An 18742-nucleotide genomic window follows, 5' to 3' on the forward strand; every position below is an offset into this window, starting at 1 on the left:
TCACTCCTACAAAATTATTATTCATAAAGTCATATTTGGTAGCTCACCATATTGCAAATGGGTGCATATGGTATTTAATTGGTCATCCAACATTCAGAAAATGTATACGCGCGCGAAGATACTTTTATAGATCTTTGTGGCTGACCAACAAAAAACTTAGGCGTGTCCTTCTCAATATAAAAAAGCTAGGCCTGCTTTCCGTGAAATTTCCCTATTTTTCTAATGTATTTTGAAATATTCCCGTGAAAGAGCCTTAAGTTTTGCCATTTAATGCAGTAAGTTGTGCCAATTCTAGTGGCATCCTTTCTCCTTGATTCACCATAGAAAGAAGCAAGGAGTTTCTCTTGAGAGTGTAGGACGATCTCTTAGCTTCTCTTTGATTCAGTGGAGAAAGAAAGAAAGAGGTTGATCTTTTTGAGAGCAATGGCGGAGAAAGCCACTCTTCTCTGTGCTCCACTATCTGCATCTTCTGTGGAGAAGATGTTGCACCAGATCGACGAAGCCGTGGCTGCCGGCGCGGACCTCGTGGAGATCAGACTGGACCATCTTCGCAACTTTCAGCCACACCAAGATCTTGAAGTCCTGCTGAAGGGAAGAAAACTCCCAGTTCTCGTTACTTATAGGTACGAGCCACCAGTTCTTTCCGGCGAAATCTCCGACCATTTTCCTTCCTCTTTCTTCTTTTCCTTTTCCGGCCGGAGCTGCTTGATAGCATAGCTAAGAATTTTAAGTTGAGGAGCACTAATTTAAAATTTTTCTTGATATATATCAGTGAGTAAATCGTTTACGAAAATATAAAAGATTTTTGTGAGGTTAGTTCCGACAACTGCTAGCTCGGCCGCTAGAGCGGCTTGGAGCAATGGATTGGTCGGCAAGGGGACATGCTTGTGTCTGGAGGACAATCATAGCTGGCGTTGTACTCTGGAGGACAATCATAGCTGGCGTTGTATTATGCAGTGCACAATTTCTCGTGCACTAGTATAGTATGGTTAATGAATGTGAAGTCAAAATTAAAAAATAAAAATAATATGAAAAACATTTATTTTTAATAATTACCAAGATATCATTCTCTCCTTCAATCTGCCCCAACCCAAGTATAAAGGTAATAAAATAATAACCATCTGACGACAGAAGTATATATATATATATATATATATATATATATATATAGCATTTTGATAAAAAACATTGTCTGATCTTTGTATTGGGTAGATTACTTTGAACGTGGTGGCAGTAACCTTGAGCAATGCCATTAAAAGCTATTATATACTTGTCAGCTTACATCATGATCAAGCGAATATAAATTTCTCTTCTTACGTGTTACGATCGATGGGGCAGATCGCTTCCAATCTTTTGTTATTATTCTTTATATTTTTGTTTAAATTTTTCCAAATGGATCAATTCACCTACATTCGATGTTTTGCTGAAAAAAAAATCACCTTAATTATTTATTTTCAGACAAAAAAAACAGTAAATATGAAAAATATGTGGAAACGTTGACATTTTGAAATTAATTTTTTTTTAATGGCCAGGACCTCTTCCAAGGCACAGTCCAGAGAGCCTTTTGGGTGTTCGGCTCTGGTTAAGCTCCAATACATAACTTTAATGAGCTTTACAAGTCACAACCGGCTCGACTCCATAGACTAAGCTCAATTCATTTAAGCTAGTGAATTAAAACTAAACTAGGCTCAACTTTGCAAGTTGGAACTTCAACTAGAGCCAATAATACTTTTGCTCGATAGCAAGCTAACAGTCGAGTTGACTCGACTTGCTGAACACCGTCTCGAATAATACATAAACTTACTCGAATTTAATGGAGTCCGGTTTGTGTAACTTGAATTCGACTCGTCTACAAATTCGAGTTTTTAATTTAAACTTGAACTCAACCAGTTGAATAAATGAGTCGGGTTCAAGTTGAGTTTAACCGAGTGAGTTCGAATCGAACCACTGTTAGGGTCGACCGTCAAGAACAACACCAGACACAAAATGGTAGATGATCGAGACTTGATTTAGGCCGGTTTTCAATTTATTGTGGCAATTTTCTTTTTAAGACGAGAATCAAACAATAGTTACAACAAATAAATATTAGTCTTCATCTTTTTTTTTTTTTTTGCATTTATATTTTCAAAAAGGTTTCGGCCTTAAACACTCTTAAATTTGTTAATTTTTACTTGATTATTGAGTTTTCAATCTAATTTGTTCTAATTTCAGGCCTAAATGGGAAGGTGGTAATTACGAGGGCAATGAACATGAAAGACTGAAGGCACTTCGCTTAGCTATGGATTTAGGTGTTGACTACGTGGATGTGGAGCTCCAGGTTATCTTTTTTCTTGATTTAAATTTTTGGATTTTTTTTCTTGGAATTTCAAGGTCAGGTTGGCAGACTTCTAGCTGTTTAGATAAGAACTGTTTTATGGTGTTTCGAGGTGAGTACCCTGCTATGCACTATTTGCATATTGATGTTTCCTTTTGCAGCGCAAAAGGTTGACATGTGGTATTTTTGAGCATGGATAATGCCATTGCCGTACACATGAACGTAAGGGAAGTGAAGTCGCTTTTTAGATTTTAACATGACTTAATGACTTCTAAACAGCCGAAATTAGCTTGTTAATCTTCCAAAAACCCTGTTATTTATTCCGTTTTTTCTTTTCATTTTGTTACTTGTACATCAAGATTCAGATAATTAATCTTTTTTTCTCTACCTCCACTTGTAAGATCTAATACTTCAAAATTTTGTGGAGGAAATTGTAATAAAAATTTGTGAATTTTGTATGGATATGGTGCTTTTGCTGTTTTTGTAATAAAAATTTGTCATTGTTGAGGTCCGGACTAATAATTTTCTGGAATACTAGAAATTATTACACACACAGCAGCGGCTGCCCTTGGTGGAGGAGCAGCAATGGAGTGTCCTTACACACACAGCTCAGGCCAGCAAAGCGATTTGCTCGGCTAGCTGTTTGTGTAAGGAAGAGCATTTTCTCTCTCTTGTCGTGCAATTGGATATTTAAGCATCCACTATTAAAAAGGACCATAAAGCATCTTTAAAACCACTTAACTACCGTTGTACCATAATTTAGTGATTGGTTTTTAAGAGAGAGAGAGAGAGAGAGAGAGATTTCTACCCATAACTTCAAACTTCAAAAAGAGGTTGCCTTTTCTGATTTTTCGAGTAAGGGGCTCCTTTCTTATAGAGAATGTCGAAGAAGGAGTCGAAGTGGATACCTTGAGAAATGAAAAGTTCAGATCCTTATTGGACAGTTTCTATAGAAAGTGTATCTTATACTCAAAAAATTTGCAAAGAATGGTCCCTTTTCTAAAGTTATAGGCAAAACGTAAGCCTGGAAACGGAAATTTCCCAATCAGCTGACAAGGTGTTTTCATATTTTCAAATTTTACTCCTTACTTTTCATTCAACTTATTTTACTTTTTTTATTATGCTTGCGGGACAACGGTCTACCAGACCAGTTTATATGTTATGGCCCCTACCACAGGACGGTGTGTTAGGGACTGGAAAAGACCAAAATGTCTTTACCGCTAAAATGAAAACCCCCTCCCTGATAAGGGCAAAAGTGAAATGGAGGAAACATTCTTTCATAAATGACAAAAAATACGCTTTGGATACACCATGGGAACATAGCTTCCCGTGTTAGCGACATAATGCCCTAAGCTTCTAACTGCTAAAAACTAGTCCTAAAAGTGAGGCATGATATCTGAAGATACAAAAATGTAGGGACCTTTTCTAGAAATTATGAGAAAGGTAAGAAAGTTATTTCATTAAAGGCTTGCTTCTTTTGGACTAAATTGACAGAGAATTGCAAAGTTGAAAAAAAAAAAGTTAAATTTTCCCACCACTAAATGAAACAAACATCAAAAGAAGAGGTTGAGAAAAAATTGAGCCAGAGGAGGACAATTTTTCTCACCCACTTTAGTGCAAAGAAAATGGATTCCCTTCTTAACTGATGGAAGAAATGGGCCTTAAATGATTGGTTTTGTACATTTGGTCATTGAAGTAGAAACCAAGCACGACTCAGGTTAGCCCTGGGATTTGATAAGTCACATTTCATTCATAGTTGGATTGACTTCAAAATAGTTTTTTCTTTGATTAGATTTAGTTTAAGTCTGAACTAAGATCAGCTCAAAACGTAATTTTTACATATAAAATGTATGATTTCTGCTATTTTGTCCAATTTGTTTTTGGGCACTTTTTCTTTGGATTCAGTAATATCACAAACTGCGGGAATTGAATTTGTTCTGGATTATCGGATCTTTTTGAATTCAGATTAGTTGTATTTCATGTTCAGTAAGATCCAGTGTGACATGTGTAACCGTCATATGCATTGTATATTAAATCAAAATCCCATGGTTAACTCTAACCTTTTGTGGATTGGTAGGCTGCCAATGACTTTATTAGCTCCATATCTGGAAAGAAGCCTGAGAACTTCAAGATTATTGTTTCATCACACAACTATCAAAGTACTCCTTCTGTTGAGGAACTCACAGATCTAGCTGCAAAACTACATGCAACTGGAGCGGACATAGTGAAGATTGCCACAACAGCTGTAGATATTACAGATGTAGCTCGAGTTTTTCGAGTAATCGTAAACTGCCAGGTAACTTGAATATCTTATTTTGGTCTTTATTTCAGAAACTGCAACAATCTTCATCCCTAAAACGAAGAAAGTCTTTTCAGATTGCAAGTAAATAAGAAAGTTTTATTTAAATGTTAATCCATTTATATTCATGGAGAGAGGCTGATGTGACCCAAATTGGCATCATAGCAGCCAGTATATGTCACATGGGTGTGGGTATGAGTACAGATATGGGTGCGGACACAAGTGCATAACAGCTTCAAAATTTGGGTGCATGGATACAGCCATGTGTATAGGTGTGTGTGTGTTTGTGTGTCTGCCTATACATACATACATACATACATATATATATATATATATATATATATATATATATATATATATCAAACACATATTCATTATTTATAATAAGAAAACATAGATTACTAAACAAAAGATATCAAAATTGTACAAAAAGGTTCAAAGGATGAGTCTGCCATGTCCTGTATCCACACCTCCAGTCATGATAATAGGGGTGAAGTATCCATGTGACATAGTTAAGGGTCCTTGCATCGGCTCCTGCATCATTGCAGCGAATAATTGTCCTGTATAGGCTAATAGGTACCAATATTGATAACACTATGCTTGCATTATCAGATCATGCCTTGAAAATTTTTCAACTAACAAACATGACGTACTGTTCTTTTCCAGGTTCCAGTTATTGGATGGGTCATGGGAGAGAGGGGACTGATTTCTAGATTGTTGAGCCCCAAATATGGTGGGTACCTTACTTATGGGGCCCTTGAATCTAGCAAGCAATCTGCGCCTTGGGAACCCACATTAAGAGATTTGCTAGATTTGTACAACATAAGGCAGGTTACGCCTGACACTAAAGTCTTTGGTGTTATTGGAAAGCCTATTGGACATAGTAAAGGGCCAACTATGTACAATGCAACATTCAAGCATGTTGGATATAATGGCATCTATGTGCATCTATTGGTGGATGACCTTGCTCGCTTCCTTGACACATATGCTTCACCAGACTTTCCTGCTTTCAGGTACAGCTTTCTGATGATATATTGGAATATTCTTCTCGCCTGAATCTTTTGATTTTTAGGTGGAAGACAGTGTGGCCATTGCAGAACATGACAATTAGTAGACTTGCCAAATGAATTCTCTGATAACTCTGTCTAGTTCTCGAGCTCCCTATAGTGTAGGGGGCTAGTTGTTAAACTTAAAAGTGCTAGACGAAGCCTAAGCAGTGAGCTAAACTTAGAGCCTAGCCAGGACTTATCATATTAAGCGATATAAAAGAAAAATTATCCAACAAAATGCAATATTACTTTTTTAAATTAACAGCAAAACTGAAACATTTCTCAAACCTATAATTTTCAATTTATAGCAACAAAATATTAAAATGCACAATAGCAGTCCACTCACATTCAACATTTCGTAACATGACAATAAGCAAAATTAAGTGTTCAAAAGAGCAAATGTAACGAAGTTTAACAATTGAAATTTAAATGTCAGATAGCATAAAAAGAGAGAGTCCATAATTTAAAACACTTCTTTGGAATGTCACAGAGCATGCAAAATTTTTAATTTCCTAATGCAAACTATTAAATCTCTGTCTAATTTCTAGACTTTAAAAGCCTAAAGGCCCTAAACTAAAGCCTAAAATTACTAATCTTTGTTTCCTGAAAAAGTAAGAAGTGAAAAAACAAATCCGCAACATCCGTGTTAGCACTGCCTCTCATAAAAGATAAAACTGTTTTCCATTGTAATTCTAATACAACAAAAAGTAAAATATATATATATATAGATAATGCTTTTTCCTTTTTACTAATGTGTGTATGTGTAAAGCAGTTAAAAACCTAAAACAACATACATACACGTATACATCCTTAAGCAAATGTACTTATAATTTGAGCACTTGCAATGTAAAAAAGAATGAGGAACAGAAAATCAACATTAAAGCCAAAGAAGAAAAAAAAAAGGTATGCAGTTGACAAAAGGAAAAGAAGAAAAAGAAAAAAAAATCTGCTTCAAAGAGCAGTGGAAAGGAAAAAGAAAAGAACTCTAGGCTGTTGAGTGAAAGGTGCCCTAGGTGACAGCCTAGTCCTTCCAAATGGCAAGTCAAATAAGAACAGCCAGACTAAGCAACCAGTCAAGCCTATGAAACTAGGCAAGCCTGGGCGCATGCCTGGTGCATTTTTTAACAACATAGATTGCAGGAAATGCTAATAAGTAATAAGCAAATTGCCCAAATGAATTCTATGAGAACTGCGTTTAGTTTTCTAACATTAAAAGTTTATTGGTGATTCAGTGGACATAAAAGCACCACGCAGGAGGTTTATGTTGTTTTTTCTTTTTCTCAGAATTTGGTATTGGTGGTAATGTTGTTCTAAGCACATTTTGAGTGGAGCACACCATCCTAAACATGGTTTCCTTTGTTTCTTTTTTCAGTTCTCTCTAAATCAAAATGATGATTGTCATTCTTTATGTAACCGATCTTTTTCTTTTTCTTTTTTACTTACTAACCTGATTGTAATTTGTTATGCAGTTGTGGTATCCCTCACAAGGAGGCTGCAGTAGTATGCTGTGATGAAGTTGACCCAATTGCAAGGGTACTACTGCAATACATAGAATCAATTTTAGTCTATATACCTAAGAAACAGAAGACACTATTGACCTTATTATGTTTCTCTTTCAGTGGCCATATTATGCTGCAATTCCCTGCAGCCTTTTTCTAAGTTGCATAACCGCACAACTGCCTTTTCTTTTCTTTTTCTTTTTTTTTTCCTCGGAATTCCATTAGAGCATTGGAGCTGTGAATACTATTGTCAGCCAGCCATTTGGTCAAAAGTTGATGGGATATAACACTGACTACTATGCTGCCATATCTGCCATTGAAGATGCACTTAGAGGTCTGTATCAGGATTATCATCTAACATCTGCAAAAGGATGACATGTTTTCTTGATTGATGTAATCACTCTACACAACAGGTACGACTACTAGCAGCAATACAGCCAATTCACCTCTTGAAGGTAAACTGTTCGTTGTCATTGGTGCTGGTGGGGCTGGGAAAGCACTTGCTTATGGTGCAAAAGTAAAAGGAGCAAGAGTTGTCATAGCCAATAGGACCTTTGGTAAATTTTTCTCTTTTACACCTCAAGGCTTCCCATATGTGTGCATTATAAGACAAATCTGAACCACTTGAAGAGTATTCAAGCTTTTTCTGTGAATATGTGGTAAATGTCTTGAACAAAATTTAGGACTCTTAGAAACTATAGTTTAAAGTTCTTGGATTTTTATTTATTTATTTATTTTTGTGTGTGTTGGGGGGGGGGGGGGGGGGGGGTGGGGGGTGGTTGTTCTCGATTTCTTTGAGACTAGAACAATCACTACCATAATCTTCTCTGTTTGATGCAAGAACGAGCTAAAGACCTTGCTGAGTTAGTTGGTGGTGCTGCTTTAACTTATGCTGAACTGGCGAACTTCCACCCAGAGAAAGGCATGATCCTTGCAAATGCTACTTCTGTTGGAATGCAGCCACAGATAGAGGAGACACCAATACCAAAGGTTTGCTATATCTAATGCCTAATGGATATATATGCGGCATTGGAACTTTATTTTTTAGTGTACATGTAGATAGCTTGTGCCCGACTTCTTTTTATCCAACTGCTTCAATTTGGTTGTAAGTTACGTCTATGAACTATAATTATATGAATTATGATGCTAATGCCTATGAAGGTCCATTCTTGGAATCATGGATTTGTCCTTCTCTTTGACTTCCAACAACTGAAGCCTGACACCTATATATTTGGATGCATTGCAGCATGCTTTGAGATATTATGCTATTGTTTTTGATGCCGTCTACACCCCCAAAGTTACAAGACTAATGCAAGAAGCAGAGGCCTCAGGAGCTATCCCAGTTAGTGGTGTGGAAATGTTCATTAGACAGGCGAAGGGACAATTTCAACACTTCACTGGCCTACCTGGTAATGGGTGGTGTCCATTTTCAGCTTCTACTTTTTTATTGTTGTTCATCTGTTTTTTGGGCCTAAATCATAAAGTTGATGAATTTCAAATGTGTTGCTGCAGCACCTGAGGAAGTAATGCGTGAGGCAGTTCTAAATAAGATCTAGAAGTTGAGACTATACTTCCATATCGGACAATAAAATCAATCTCTTCTTTAACAGCATATATTTCTGGCTTTATGCAATTTTTTATCTAGCAACCATCCAAAAGCTGGGTTTAGTACTTCTCCTATGATTATGAACTGTCTGATGGATTTAGGTGAGAGCACAAAAGCAGAAAGAAGGCATACAATGTCAACCAATAGAGCCAGCTAGGTAAGTTCTTTCCATTTTCCAATGTGAATTGTTCTGCACAGTCCTCAGAAAGGATAATGTATACAGAGCCAGCTACATAGGTATTTTCCATTTTCTAATGTGAACTGATCTACACAAACCCCTGTAAGCTCGCCACACTGAAACCATGACTGCCTTTTTCTCATGTCTATTTCTCATTTTGAACAATTTCACTGTTGAAATGCAACTATGATTTGGTTGCCAAAATCTGAAAAAGGAAACTTCTCAAATGGTTTAGTGCATGTAGCATCAATGCATTATTTATTCATAGGAACAGTGATAACACATGATTTTGAGGCCCCACCCAATTGAGCCCCAAGGCATCTGAAATGTGTACCATGTGTGTATCACCAGAGCCACCCACTTAGCTATGAAAGCCAAATTCTCATGCCTTGCTATTATATGGCAGAATACACAATGATGGTATTATCCTTGGTGGTCATTTCTCATTTCTTTATCAGCTGACTATCTTATTCATGATGCATCTTAAGCATCTAAGTCAGAAGGGTATTTGAAAATCATTTTCCAGCTTTCTTTGCTTTCATCATAAATCCTGGTTAGTTTGGCATCTCTCTCTCTCTCTCTATCTATCTATCTATCTATCTCTGTGCACACATATAACTTTGTGACTTGCATAGGTTAGAATAAATTGAAGAAGAAAAGAACAGAGTCAAACCAGTGCCACATAAAATGTGTTTTATTTGAAAAAACGAAAAAAAAAAAAAACAAGTCAGCAAAAAAAGGAAGAAAATATGTTTTTTTAAGCGAAAAAACAAAAAAAAAGTGCTTTATTTGTGTTTTCTTGTTTTTTTCATTTTTTCCCCTTTTTGGTGTTTTTTTTATCTTCACATTTTTTTAGTTACCAGATTTATATTTTCCCATTTTATTTTAGTTTTTTAACTTTTGTAAAATTTGTCAAGATTTTCCCTAGAAAAAAAGCTTTGTCATATTATACCTGAGAAAAACTTCATTGTTTTATACCCAAAAATGATATTTGAGAAAATGAGTCAAACACATCAGTTTATCTGATGAGCAAACAAAACAGCAACTTATATCAACACTAACCTGACATCAGATAGGAGTAGGTCTGATCAAGTAGCAATTAAGGGAAAAGAATATAATAAGAATCAAAGAAGCAACAAGCAGACAAAACAGCAACCTGAATTCATAACAACCAGGAGCACTGATTTTGAGTAGATCCGGTTGCATAGTAAATTAGTAATCAAGGTAATGGAGCAGAAGTAGAGGAAGAATGAGAGTAGAAGAAGCAAGGAAGAGGAGAAGAAAGAAAAGAGAAAGAATATCATTACCTTCTTTAGGGGATCACGATATAATACCACAATTTGAAGGAAAAAATAAAAAGAATGGGCAGTCCATGTAAGAAGACCCCTGCTCTTGTGCAAATAGACCTTAAGAAACTACTTATCCACTGGGGATTTTAAAGTCCTTTCTTTTCAAATTTGTAGTTCATGTAAGAGGCCCCTTACTCTTGCATATGAATTGTGGTTTCTGAGCTTATTCTCTCAACAACCTTTGCACAGGATTTGTGTTTTATTCTTTTCTCTTACTTTATTCTAACTTGGAGTACACTAAAACCATATACAAATATAACAGTTTAACAGGATATGTGCTTGACAGATGAGAAAACATCATCTATGGCATTCTGAAGTGAATTCAGAAAAATATCAAAATATGGCAACAATAAAATATTAAAGCTTTCTTGACAAATAAAGCACCAAACCCACCATGTGAACTATGAGAGATCAATATAGTGCCAAATTTTAAAACGTACACCATAACAATAAGAAGAGAGTCTCTAGATCAAACAGATAATATTGGTCAAATAAGAGACATACTACCTTTTATAGGTGGGGATGATGCAGTCCAAAAGCTTGTAGAATCCTAAATTTTAGTCAGGATATTGCGCATCAGATTCTCAGGTGCTGCAATGTATAAAATGAGACAGATCAAACTTTTGAAAATAAGCATTCAAATCCACAATTTTAAGTAAAAAAACTAAACCTATACCAGGTAAACCAGTGAAGTGTTTGAACTGTCCCCTTGCCTGTCTAACGAACATCTCCATGCCACTAACTGGAACAGCTCCTGATTCCTCTGCTTCACGCAGTAATCTGGTGTTTCTGGGAGTATATACCGCATCAAAAACAAGAGCATAGTATCTCAGAGCATGCTGGCAATGCACCCATACATACATGTCAGTTTCCACTTTTCCAAGGAACAAAACTATGCTTAAGCACGGACAGAATGGAATATCATCAAGTATTGGAATGTACCTTATGATATATAAGGTATATATCATAACTATAGGGAAGCAAATACAGTATGCCCTGAAACAAGTTTCAGGGTTCTGATAATACAGCATCTTGTACAACATATGATGCACCTTGTTTTTTTATCTTACAATATGATGCAGGATCTTCATGTATATTATGTTATATCTTCAAAACACAAAAAGATGACAAAGAAACTTGAATTTACATAAATTCCTTAAAGATGAATATCTATTGTCTCAAGAGCTATTCTTAAAGTGAAAAAAGTAAAACTTAAAGCTGATGTCATGCACGAAAATTGGGCATTTATGAAAGAAAAGAAAAGGTTGATGTTTTACACGATTTAAGTTGTTCATACTTCATAGTTTCAACTTTCGAGGAGTAAGTTTACACACTAAAGATTATTGATTTCATGTCCATTTAAGGATTAAGAGTAATTTTAGTTGTTAATTTTAGTTATTTCTGATGAAGATGTGTATGCTGCTTGTATTATATACATTTTATTATTGTACATTCAATGTTTTTAAGCAATTTTCCATTTGAATGTGAAATTGTAGTTTAATCTTGAAGTTAATGGAATTTTCTAATCTAATATGTCTTTTCCAGAACTCTTTGTGGATTTTTTTTTATTTATACATGTTTCTTTAACAAAATTTGCAAGTTTTACAGTCTATGTCATAGTACATACCTTATCTTGGACTCGACCAATATGTGTTATGATACACATTTTACGACACTGAGTATCATAGTCCATAACAATGTGTCATGCGCTTAAGAATTCAGAATGGTTCTTGAAAGGTTCATTATAGCTATGACCAAGACATGGACATGCATGGAAAAAAGAATATTCATATATTACAGTGTGCCTACTGATCTATTGAACATGCCAAACCTTAGGTATTGGCGTCTCCTGTATATTTGGCTGCATTCCAACTGGAGTAGCATTTGCAAGGATCATGCCCTCTTCTGGATGAAAATCCTCCAGTTCAGCCATGGTTATGTTATCAGCACCAACTGAACTGGCAAAATTTTTTGCTCGATCTCATAAAAGAAAAAAAATTACGATCAGTCTAGTGAAAGACAGATAGGAAAGAAACAAAAGGAACAGCCAGCAAATAACCAATATGGAGCAAAAACCAACACCCTAGACATCAAGCTCTCGGTGGCCTCTTGAGTGCCTTGAGTTGACCTGCCTAGCCAATATGTGGAACTAGATATTGTGGCAAAATTGATTTGTCAAGAAATCAACTTATACTACAAACAACAAATCATATGCTTTTCAACTAATTCAGCTTGTAAATCTGTTAAATGCATGTAGGCAAACTTTTAGTATGTTCCACCAGTTAGGCCAAAAAAGATCTTTTACCAGAAATTAGATCGGTTATGACAACTCTTGCTCCTTTTACTTTGGCACCATAAGCAAGTGCTTTACCAGCCCCTCCAGCTCCAATAACAACAAGTAGTTTACCCTCAAGAGGTGAGTTGACTATGTTGCACTTAGCAGTTGAACCTGCCATCCAGAATGGAATATTCAACATAAACCAACAAAAATGGCTATACTTTCCTAGGTGATATTCTTTTCTTTATAAACGACAGTTTATAATCAACATGAAAACCTCTAAGTCCATCTTCAATGGCAGATATGGCAGCATAATAATCTGTATTGTATCCGATCAACTTTCCGTCTCTCGGTCGCCTGACAATTGTGTTCACAGCTCCAATGCACTGGAAATTCCAAAAGTATACATATCAAACTGATTAGAAGTAATTGGTTGGGATATCATCATCTGCTATCAGATCCAGATCCGATTAGTTGGATCCTCTAAGGAAATTCAAATTAGATTAGCAAACTGAACTTGAATTTTTAACTTTTTTATGTTTTTCTTACTGAACGTAATGGATATTCAATTCTAACAGATATCCAAGTCCAGTTTCAAGTGAAAATATAGCCTCATATTTGGCATATTCAGATTAAATTCAAGATGAATTGGTAATCTTTGACAAGTCAGATGTGGTAATTTCTGCATCCTATCTGAGCTCGATCTGTTCACATTCCTAATGCTGATGCAGTTATCAAACTTCACAAAGGACAGCTTGCAACATGTTGCTTTAATGCTATTGGTTTCTTAACAAAATTTGGTTGACAAGACTATTGCCAATAGTACCTTTGCAACTGGTTCAACTTCATCACAGCATAGAACTGCAGCTTCTTTATGAGGGATGCCGCAACTGCATGTTATACAAGAAGGACACATTAGTACCTAAGAGAAGAAAAAGATCAGCCTCATGAGACTCCACAAACTTTGAGTTGAACGAGAAAATAAGTGATTTTTTGTTTTACAGAAATTCGTGGAAAAAATTGTGAATGCAGGGTTTGACGTTTTGTACAGTCAGTTTGAGGTTTTTTTTCTACATTAAATCTATTTTAGGAATTTTTCTTTTCTTTTCTTTCATTTTCTGAAAACAATAAGAAACCATTTAATTGATGTGTTAGGTGTTTCTTGTTATACGTGACCTTTTTTTAGATTGGTTTCCCATTAGTGGCCCTTGCCGGATACTAAAAATACTTTTGGAAAAATATATAACATTAGAAAAGGAAAACCCTTAAGCAATGTTATCAAAGGCGTAGCATATCACGTATCGGTCGGGCCGACCTATACGCCGTATTGTTACGTATCGTAACGTATCGTAACGTATCGTAAAATTAATTTTTTAATTTTTAAAAAATATTAGAAATTCATAAAAATAGAAAAAATCATAAAAAATCCAAAAAAATCAGAAAAAACAAGCAAAAATCAGAAAAAATAAAGAAAAATGTATTTAAAGGAACATTCATGTAAATGAAGTATGAAGTATGAACAACACATTCCAAAATAAGAAATTAGACATTCAAAATAACATAATAAGCAGCCGAAGATAATTCGATTACATCACAATTCATAAGTTCAAAAGTCAAAACATATAGTGTTTAGACTATATGTAGTGTTTAGAAACAAGAAAAGAGAGAGAGAGGAGCGTAGGTTTTAAAAGAACACGCAAAAAACGGCCCCTTTTTAATTTTACTCTTGTATCCTACGATACGGGGGTGTATCGCACGTGTCGTGCGATACGGCCCCCGTATCTCACAATACGGGCGATACGCGTATGATACGCACGCGTATCGCGTATCGAACGCGTATCATATAGGTTTCTTCGACCTATACGATACGTATCGATACAGATAACATTGCCCTTAAGAATCTTTTCAAATGGCAGTGTTTTGTAAAGATATCAAAGAAAGATAGAAGATCCAAAGAGTTAACCAAATTGGCAGGCACTTCTATTGTTGTTTGTAAAAGGAGGAACTTAAATTGTTGCAAATTTAGGGAGGAAAAAATTACTCCATGTGCTACCAGAGAATCATACCTGAAAGCTGGGAAGTCTGGTGCAGCAAATGTATTGAGAAAGACTGCGAGGTCATCCACCAACAGGTGCACGTATATTCCATTATATCCAACATGCTTGAATGTTGTATTGTACACAATCGGCCCTTTACTATGTCCTATTGGATTCCCAATAACACCGAATACCTGAGTATCAGGCCCAACCCATCTTATATTGTACAAATCCAGTAAATCTCTTAACGTGGGTTCCCAAGGAGCAGATTGTTTGTTAGCTTCAAGAATGCCATAAGTAAAGTATCCTCCAAACTTGGGGCAAAGCAATCGAGAAATTAGTCCCTTCTCTCCCATGACATATCCAATAACTGGAATCTGAAGAACAAGCTGCATGATGCTGTTAATATGAAAAATTTTAATGCATTACATCAACATGCAAGCTTCATGAGCATATGTCAAGAAAGATTCTTTTAAAAAGCTAAAATTACTGACATATAAGAGCTCCCCATTACCAATAAAAAACATGATTATTTCCAGTTTATACTCATGATGTATTTCCGAAGATCAAGATATTTGTGAGTTTATCCTCGTCATGTTCGTGCTATAATATTCAGAGTCTTCTTTCCTTTTCAATCTTTGGTTCATGTATTAGCTCTCATGCGCTGTTTCATATAGAGATGTCCATTGATGCATCCTGCAGTTGTCTTTTAATCTACAACCCAGAAAATGAGTACCTATCTTATGTTTTTCTAAAGAAAGAAAAGTCATGATAATCGAATGTTTCATGAGTTAATTTCTCTTTATCCTGTCCTCTTCATCCATCCATGCACACACACACACACACACACACACACACAGGGAGAGAGTCAGAGAGTGAGAGAGAAAGAGATGTCCGTCCACCATTCTATGAAGTAGACCCTCTCACAAGGTTTTTCTTTGGAAAGCTAAATCTCCTTTGCCTACAAATACATTTATTGTTGAAGAATTATCAACGATTCATTAATAACGGAGAAGTTATATCATCTCTATTTTCCTACTAGGCCATTGGCACATATCTGATCAAATTGCCAAGAAAGTGAAGTGCATATACATGCACATGCACATGCAAATACACAAATATATATGGGCAATTGTAGAACTGAATAATCTTCACTTGGTCCCTCTTCATGACCTTAACGGTTTAACTGAGTCCATAAACAAGCCAAAATTTTATGCTTGAATGAAACTAGGATAATTTTGTAAAGAAAGAAACGCTGCCAGTCAATTTCTAAATCACGATCTTTTCCAATTTAACTTGACTGTGCAAAACTTACTATAAAATGCCAGAACATGAAAATGTATATTAGCAATTCCAATTTAATTTGAAGCTAGACTCTTATGTGTGGAGGCAAGGGTTATATGTTTGTATTATAGTTCACAAAAAATTCAAACCAGGCAATCCACCATCACATTTCATCAAGTATTCAGACCAGTGAAACAAGTACTTACTTGACAATGCATCATCGCTTGAAATATGTGTGCTACATCTTTAATGTCTATAGCTGTTGTAGCAATTTTCACTATATCTGCTCCAGTTGCAACTAACCTTGCAATTAGAACCCTGAGGTCCTCAAATGAAGGAGTACTTTGGTAGTTATGTGATGAAACAATGACCTTCAAGTTCTCAGGCTTCTTTCCAGATACAGAACTTATGAAGTCATTAGCAGCCTGAAAAAAAAAATACAGAGACAGCTAATTGAGAATATCAATTCCTTAACAGAATATCTCACCAAGATATATTCCAACAAGTTAAAGAGAAAGAAATATGCAAAAGAAGCACTTCTTTACTGATATTTGGTATCCAAGTGCAACATCCCCCAATCCGTGTACATCCGACCATGAGTTTGCACCAGAGAACTAACTGTATAGTTAGGTCAATATTTGTTCAGGGTCGAACATAATTGCATTGGATCAGATAATAACCTACATGTTCATGTTCCTTGATATGCCAACTGGGAAAACAGAAAGGGATCTTTCTGAGTGCTGACCTATAAGAAGCCATAATGCCAGCACCAATGGTGCAATCATCATTTCTAAATTCTTCCCTATACCGTATGAAAGCAATAGAAAACTAAGTAGGCCTTCTGAACATAACCCCTATATGAGGCACTCAGTAAAGATTTCCAGTGCCAAATTTTTGCCACAGCGAGCAATTCATATTATAAAGATGCCACAACACCAAAGTTTTTCCAATATCCATTTTTTCTTCTTCTACAGGTGAATTTAATTTGTCTAACTAATCAGCGTATCTGATTAAAGAAGTGAAGAGAATAGGATTCCAGTTCCTTAGACATCTGAGCTAAACAAACAAAGGCAGGTGGAACTTGAAGGAAAAGAATTCCAGGTCTTGCAGTTCAATGAATCAGTCTATAATGTTCTATACCACAGGCATTTTGAACTATCTTGCAAGTATAACCACGTTAGATGCAGCCAATAAGAACTAGCAAAAATACCACAATATTTTCAAAGGATCAACAGAAATAAAAAACTGCAATATTGTCAAGATACTCCAATACTTTTCCTGAGATTACCAAAAAATCTGTTTCTTGATCACTTTGAGGAATGATATTTTTGTTCGTTTGATTTGTACTTTTAACATTTCTTCTACGTTACACTTTTGCAGGAAAATTACTTGGAAAGCCTACTTCATAGCTTTTCTTATTTAAGTTTGCCAGACTTATAACTTGTTTCATTGTTCTTTATATTTTTCTCAAGCCTTAAACTTCAAAAAATTTCCCAATAACTTTTCAGATAAACCTTCCTGGGACATTACTAAGAGTAATGTCAGCATGTTTGGTTCCGATATGCCCTAACCAGAGTATCTGGAACATATTAATGCAGCCAAAGAGGGGGAGAAAGAACCTCGAGCTCAACATCCACGTAGTCAGCACCGAAGTTCATGGCTAAACGAAGGGTCTCCAATCTTTCATATTCACTGCCTTCAAAATGACCGCCTTCCCACTTAGGCCTGGAGTCAACACAAAATACGTTCCAAAATTTAGGAGAGAAACCATCCTAAAAAGCTTGAACCATTGCAGAGGAGACAAAAAAAGGAAAAAACATAGCAGCAATAACTCCCGTTCTATTTATGCAACTATTCATCTTATTAATTTTGCGTACTTCTTCTGTAAAGCCATAGCCTACTCTTAAAGAGATAGCTACACTGTGTTCCTTATAAAGATGGTTAAAGAATAAAGGAATGCTAGCCATTCTCCGAAACTGAGTTAATCTCCACACGTATAAAAGGTTAGCATGGTCTATAAATTTTGACAGTAGATTTAAATGGAATGTGCCATTTTCTATTTGAAAGCCGTCCTAGACATGGATATTCATGCAATCATTTCTATCTGACCGGTGATGGAGTTCTTGGAAAAATCAAGTTCTTGGTGAAAGATACATCAGCAATCAAACTACCCATCACAATAAGAGCTCAAATGAATGAAGCAATGTAGGTTTTTCGGGAGAGGACCACTGGCTTATTGCTACGGTTTACGTAAACAAAATGGTATATGATTTTCAGAAGAGGTTCAGTGACTCATACCTGTATGTAACAAGGACAGGAAGCTTTTTATCTTTTAGTAGGATTTCCAAATCTTGGTGTGGCTGGAAGTTTTCAAGAAGGTCCAGTCTGATCTCCACGAGGTCTGCACCGCCAGCCTTGGCCTTATCGATCTGATATAGCGTCTGCTCCACAGAAGACGCATGCAATGGCACACATAGAAGAGTAGCGTTCCGTGCCATAGTCACCACCCTCTGAGGGGAACCTCTGTTTCTCGACTCTTTATTCTAAACGAAACAGAGAACCAGTTCGCAACTAGAGTTGGAGTCGATTACGTCTTATTGAGTTCACCAACCTCTTTTTCCTTTTTCTTTTTTTTTTCTCATTTTCGATCAGAAACATTAAAACAGTAGCAACAAAGTACAAATTTGTCAGTTTCAGATTATTCATCGAATCCCAAATTTCAATACGAGGCACACTTTTCTTGTGAAACCTGCAGTAAAATCTGAAAAATTATACATATCGCAGTGATCAATTCACAGAACAATAACATAATGAAATCAATTAGAAGCTGTAAATGCCCGACAACAATAG

At 35.9% G+C, this 18742-nt stretch overlaps 2 protein-coding genes across 4 annotated transcripts; one reads left to right on the plus strand and one right to left on the minus strand.

Moving 5' to 3' along the window:
• Window positions 1-275: 275 nt before the first annotated feature.
• On the plus strand, window positions 276-9087 carry LOC116254486 (bifunctional 3-dehydroquinate dehydratase/shikimate dehydrogenase, chloroplastic-like). The gene is made up of 10 exons (XM_031629900.2): window positions 276-623; window positions 2212-2317; window positions 4392-4610; window positions 5280-5626; window positions 7132-7195; window positions 7387-7495; window positions 7575-7718; window positions 8003-8151; window positions 8408-8570; window positions 8674-9087. Exons 1-10 carry the CDS (start codon window positions 424-426, stop codon window positions 8715-8717), a joined length of 1545 nt encoding a protein of 514 aa, XP_031485760.1. The 5' UTR covers window positions 276-423; the 3' UTR covers window positions 8718-9087.
• On the minus strand, window positions 4529-18515 carry LOC116254487 (bifunctional 3-dehydroquinate dehydratase/shikimate dehydrogenase, chloroplastic-like). Of its 3 annotated transcripts, none has more exons than XM_031629901.2 (11): window positions 18191-18513; window positions 17512-17617; window positions 16099-16317; window positions 14639-14997; window positions 13399-13462; window positions 12850-12958; window positions 12600-12743; window positions 12126-12274; window positions 10971-11133; window positions 10802-10885; window positions 4529-4666 (listed from the first exon to the last, which is right to left on the minus strand). In XM_031629901.2, the coding sequence occupies exons 1-10, from the start codon at window positions 18388-18390 to the stop codon at window positions 10845-10847; spliced, it is 1554 nt and encodes a 517-aa protein (XP_031485761.1). In that variant the 5' UTR covers window positions 18391-18513; the 3' UTR covers window positions 4529-4666; window positions 10802-10844. The 3 variants fall into 3 exon arrangements, with proteins under 3 accessions (XP_031485761.1, XP_031485763.1, XP_031485762.1); XM_031629903.2 differs by having other exon boundaries at window positions 14639-14985; window positions 18191-18511; XM_031629902.2 differs by lacking the exon at window positions 4529-4666 and adding an exon at window positions 4972-5147 and having other exon boundaries at window positions 18191-18515.
• Between the last annotated feature and the right edge of the window lie 227 nt (window positions 18516-18742).

The sequence above is a fragment of the Nymphaea colorata genome, chromosome 5 (genome assembly GCF_008831285.2).
Source record: "Nymphaea colorata isolate Beijing-Zhang1983 chromosome 5, ASM883128v2, whole genome shotgun sequence".
In the NCBI taxonomy this organism is placed as follows: Eukaryota; Viridiplantae; Streptophyta; class Magnoliopsida; order Nymphaeales; family Nymphaeaceae; genus Nymphaea; species Nymphaea colorata.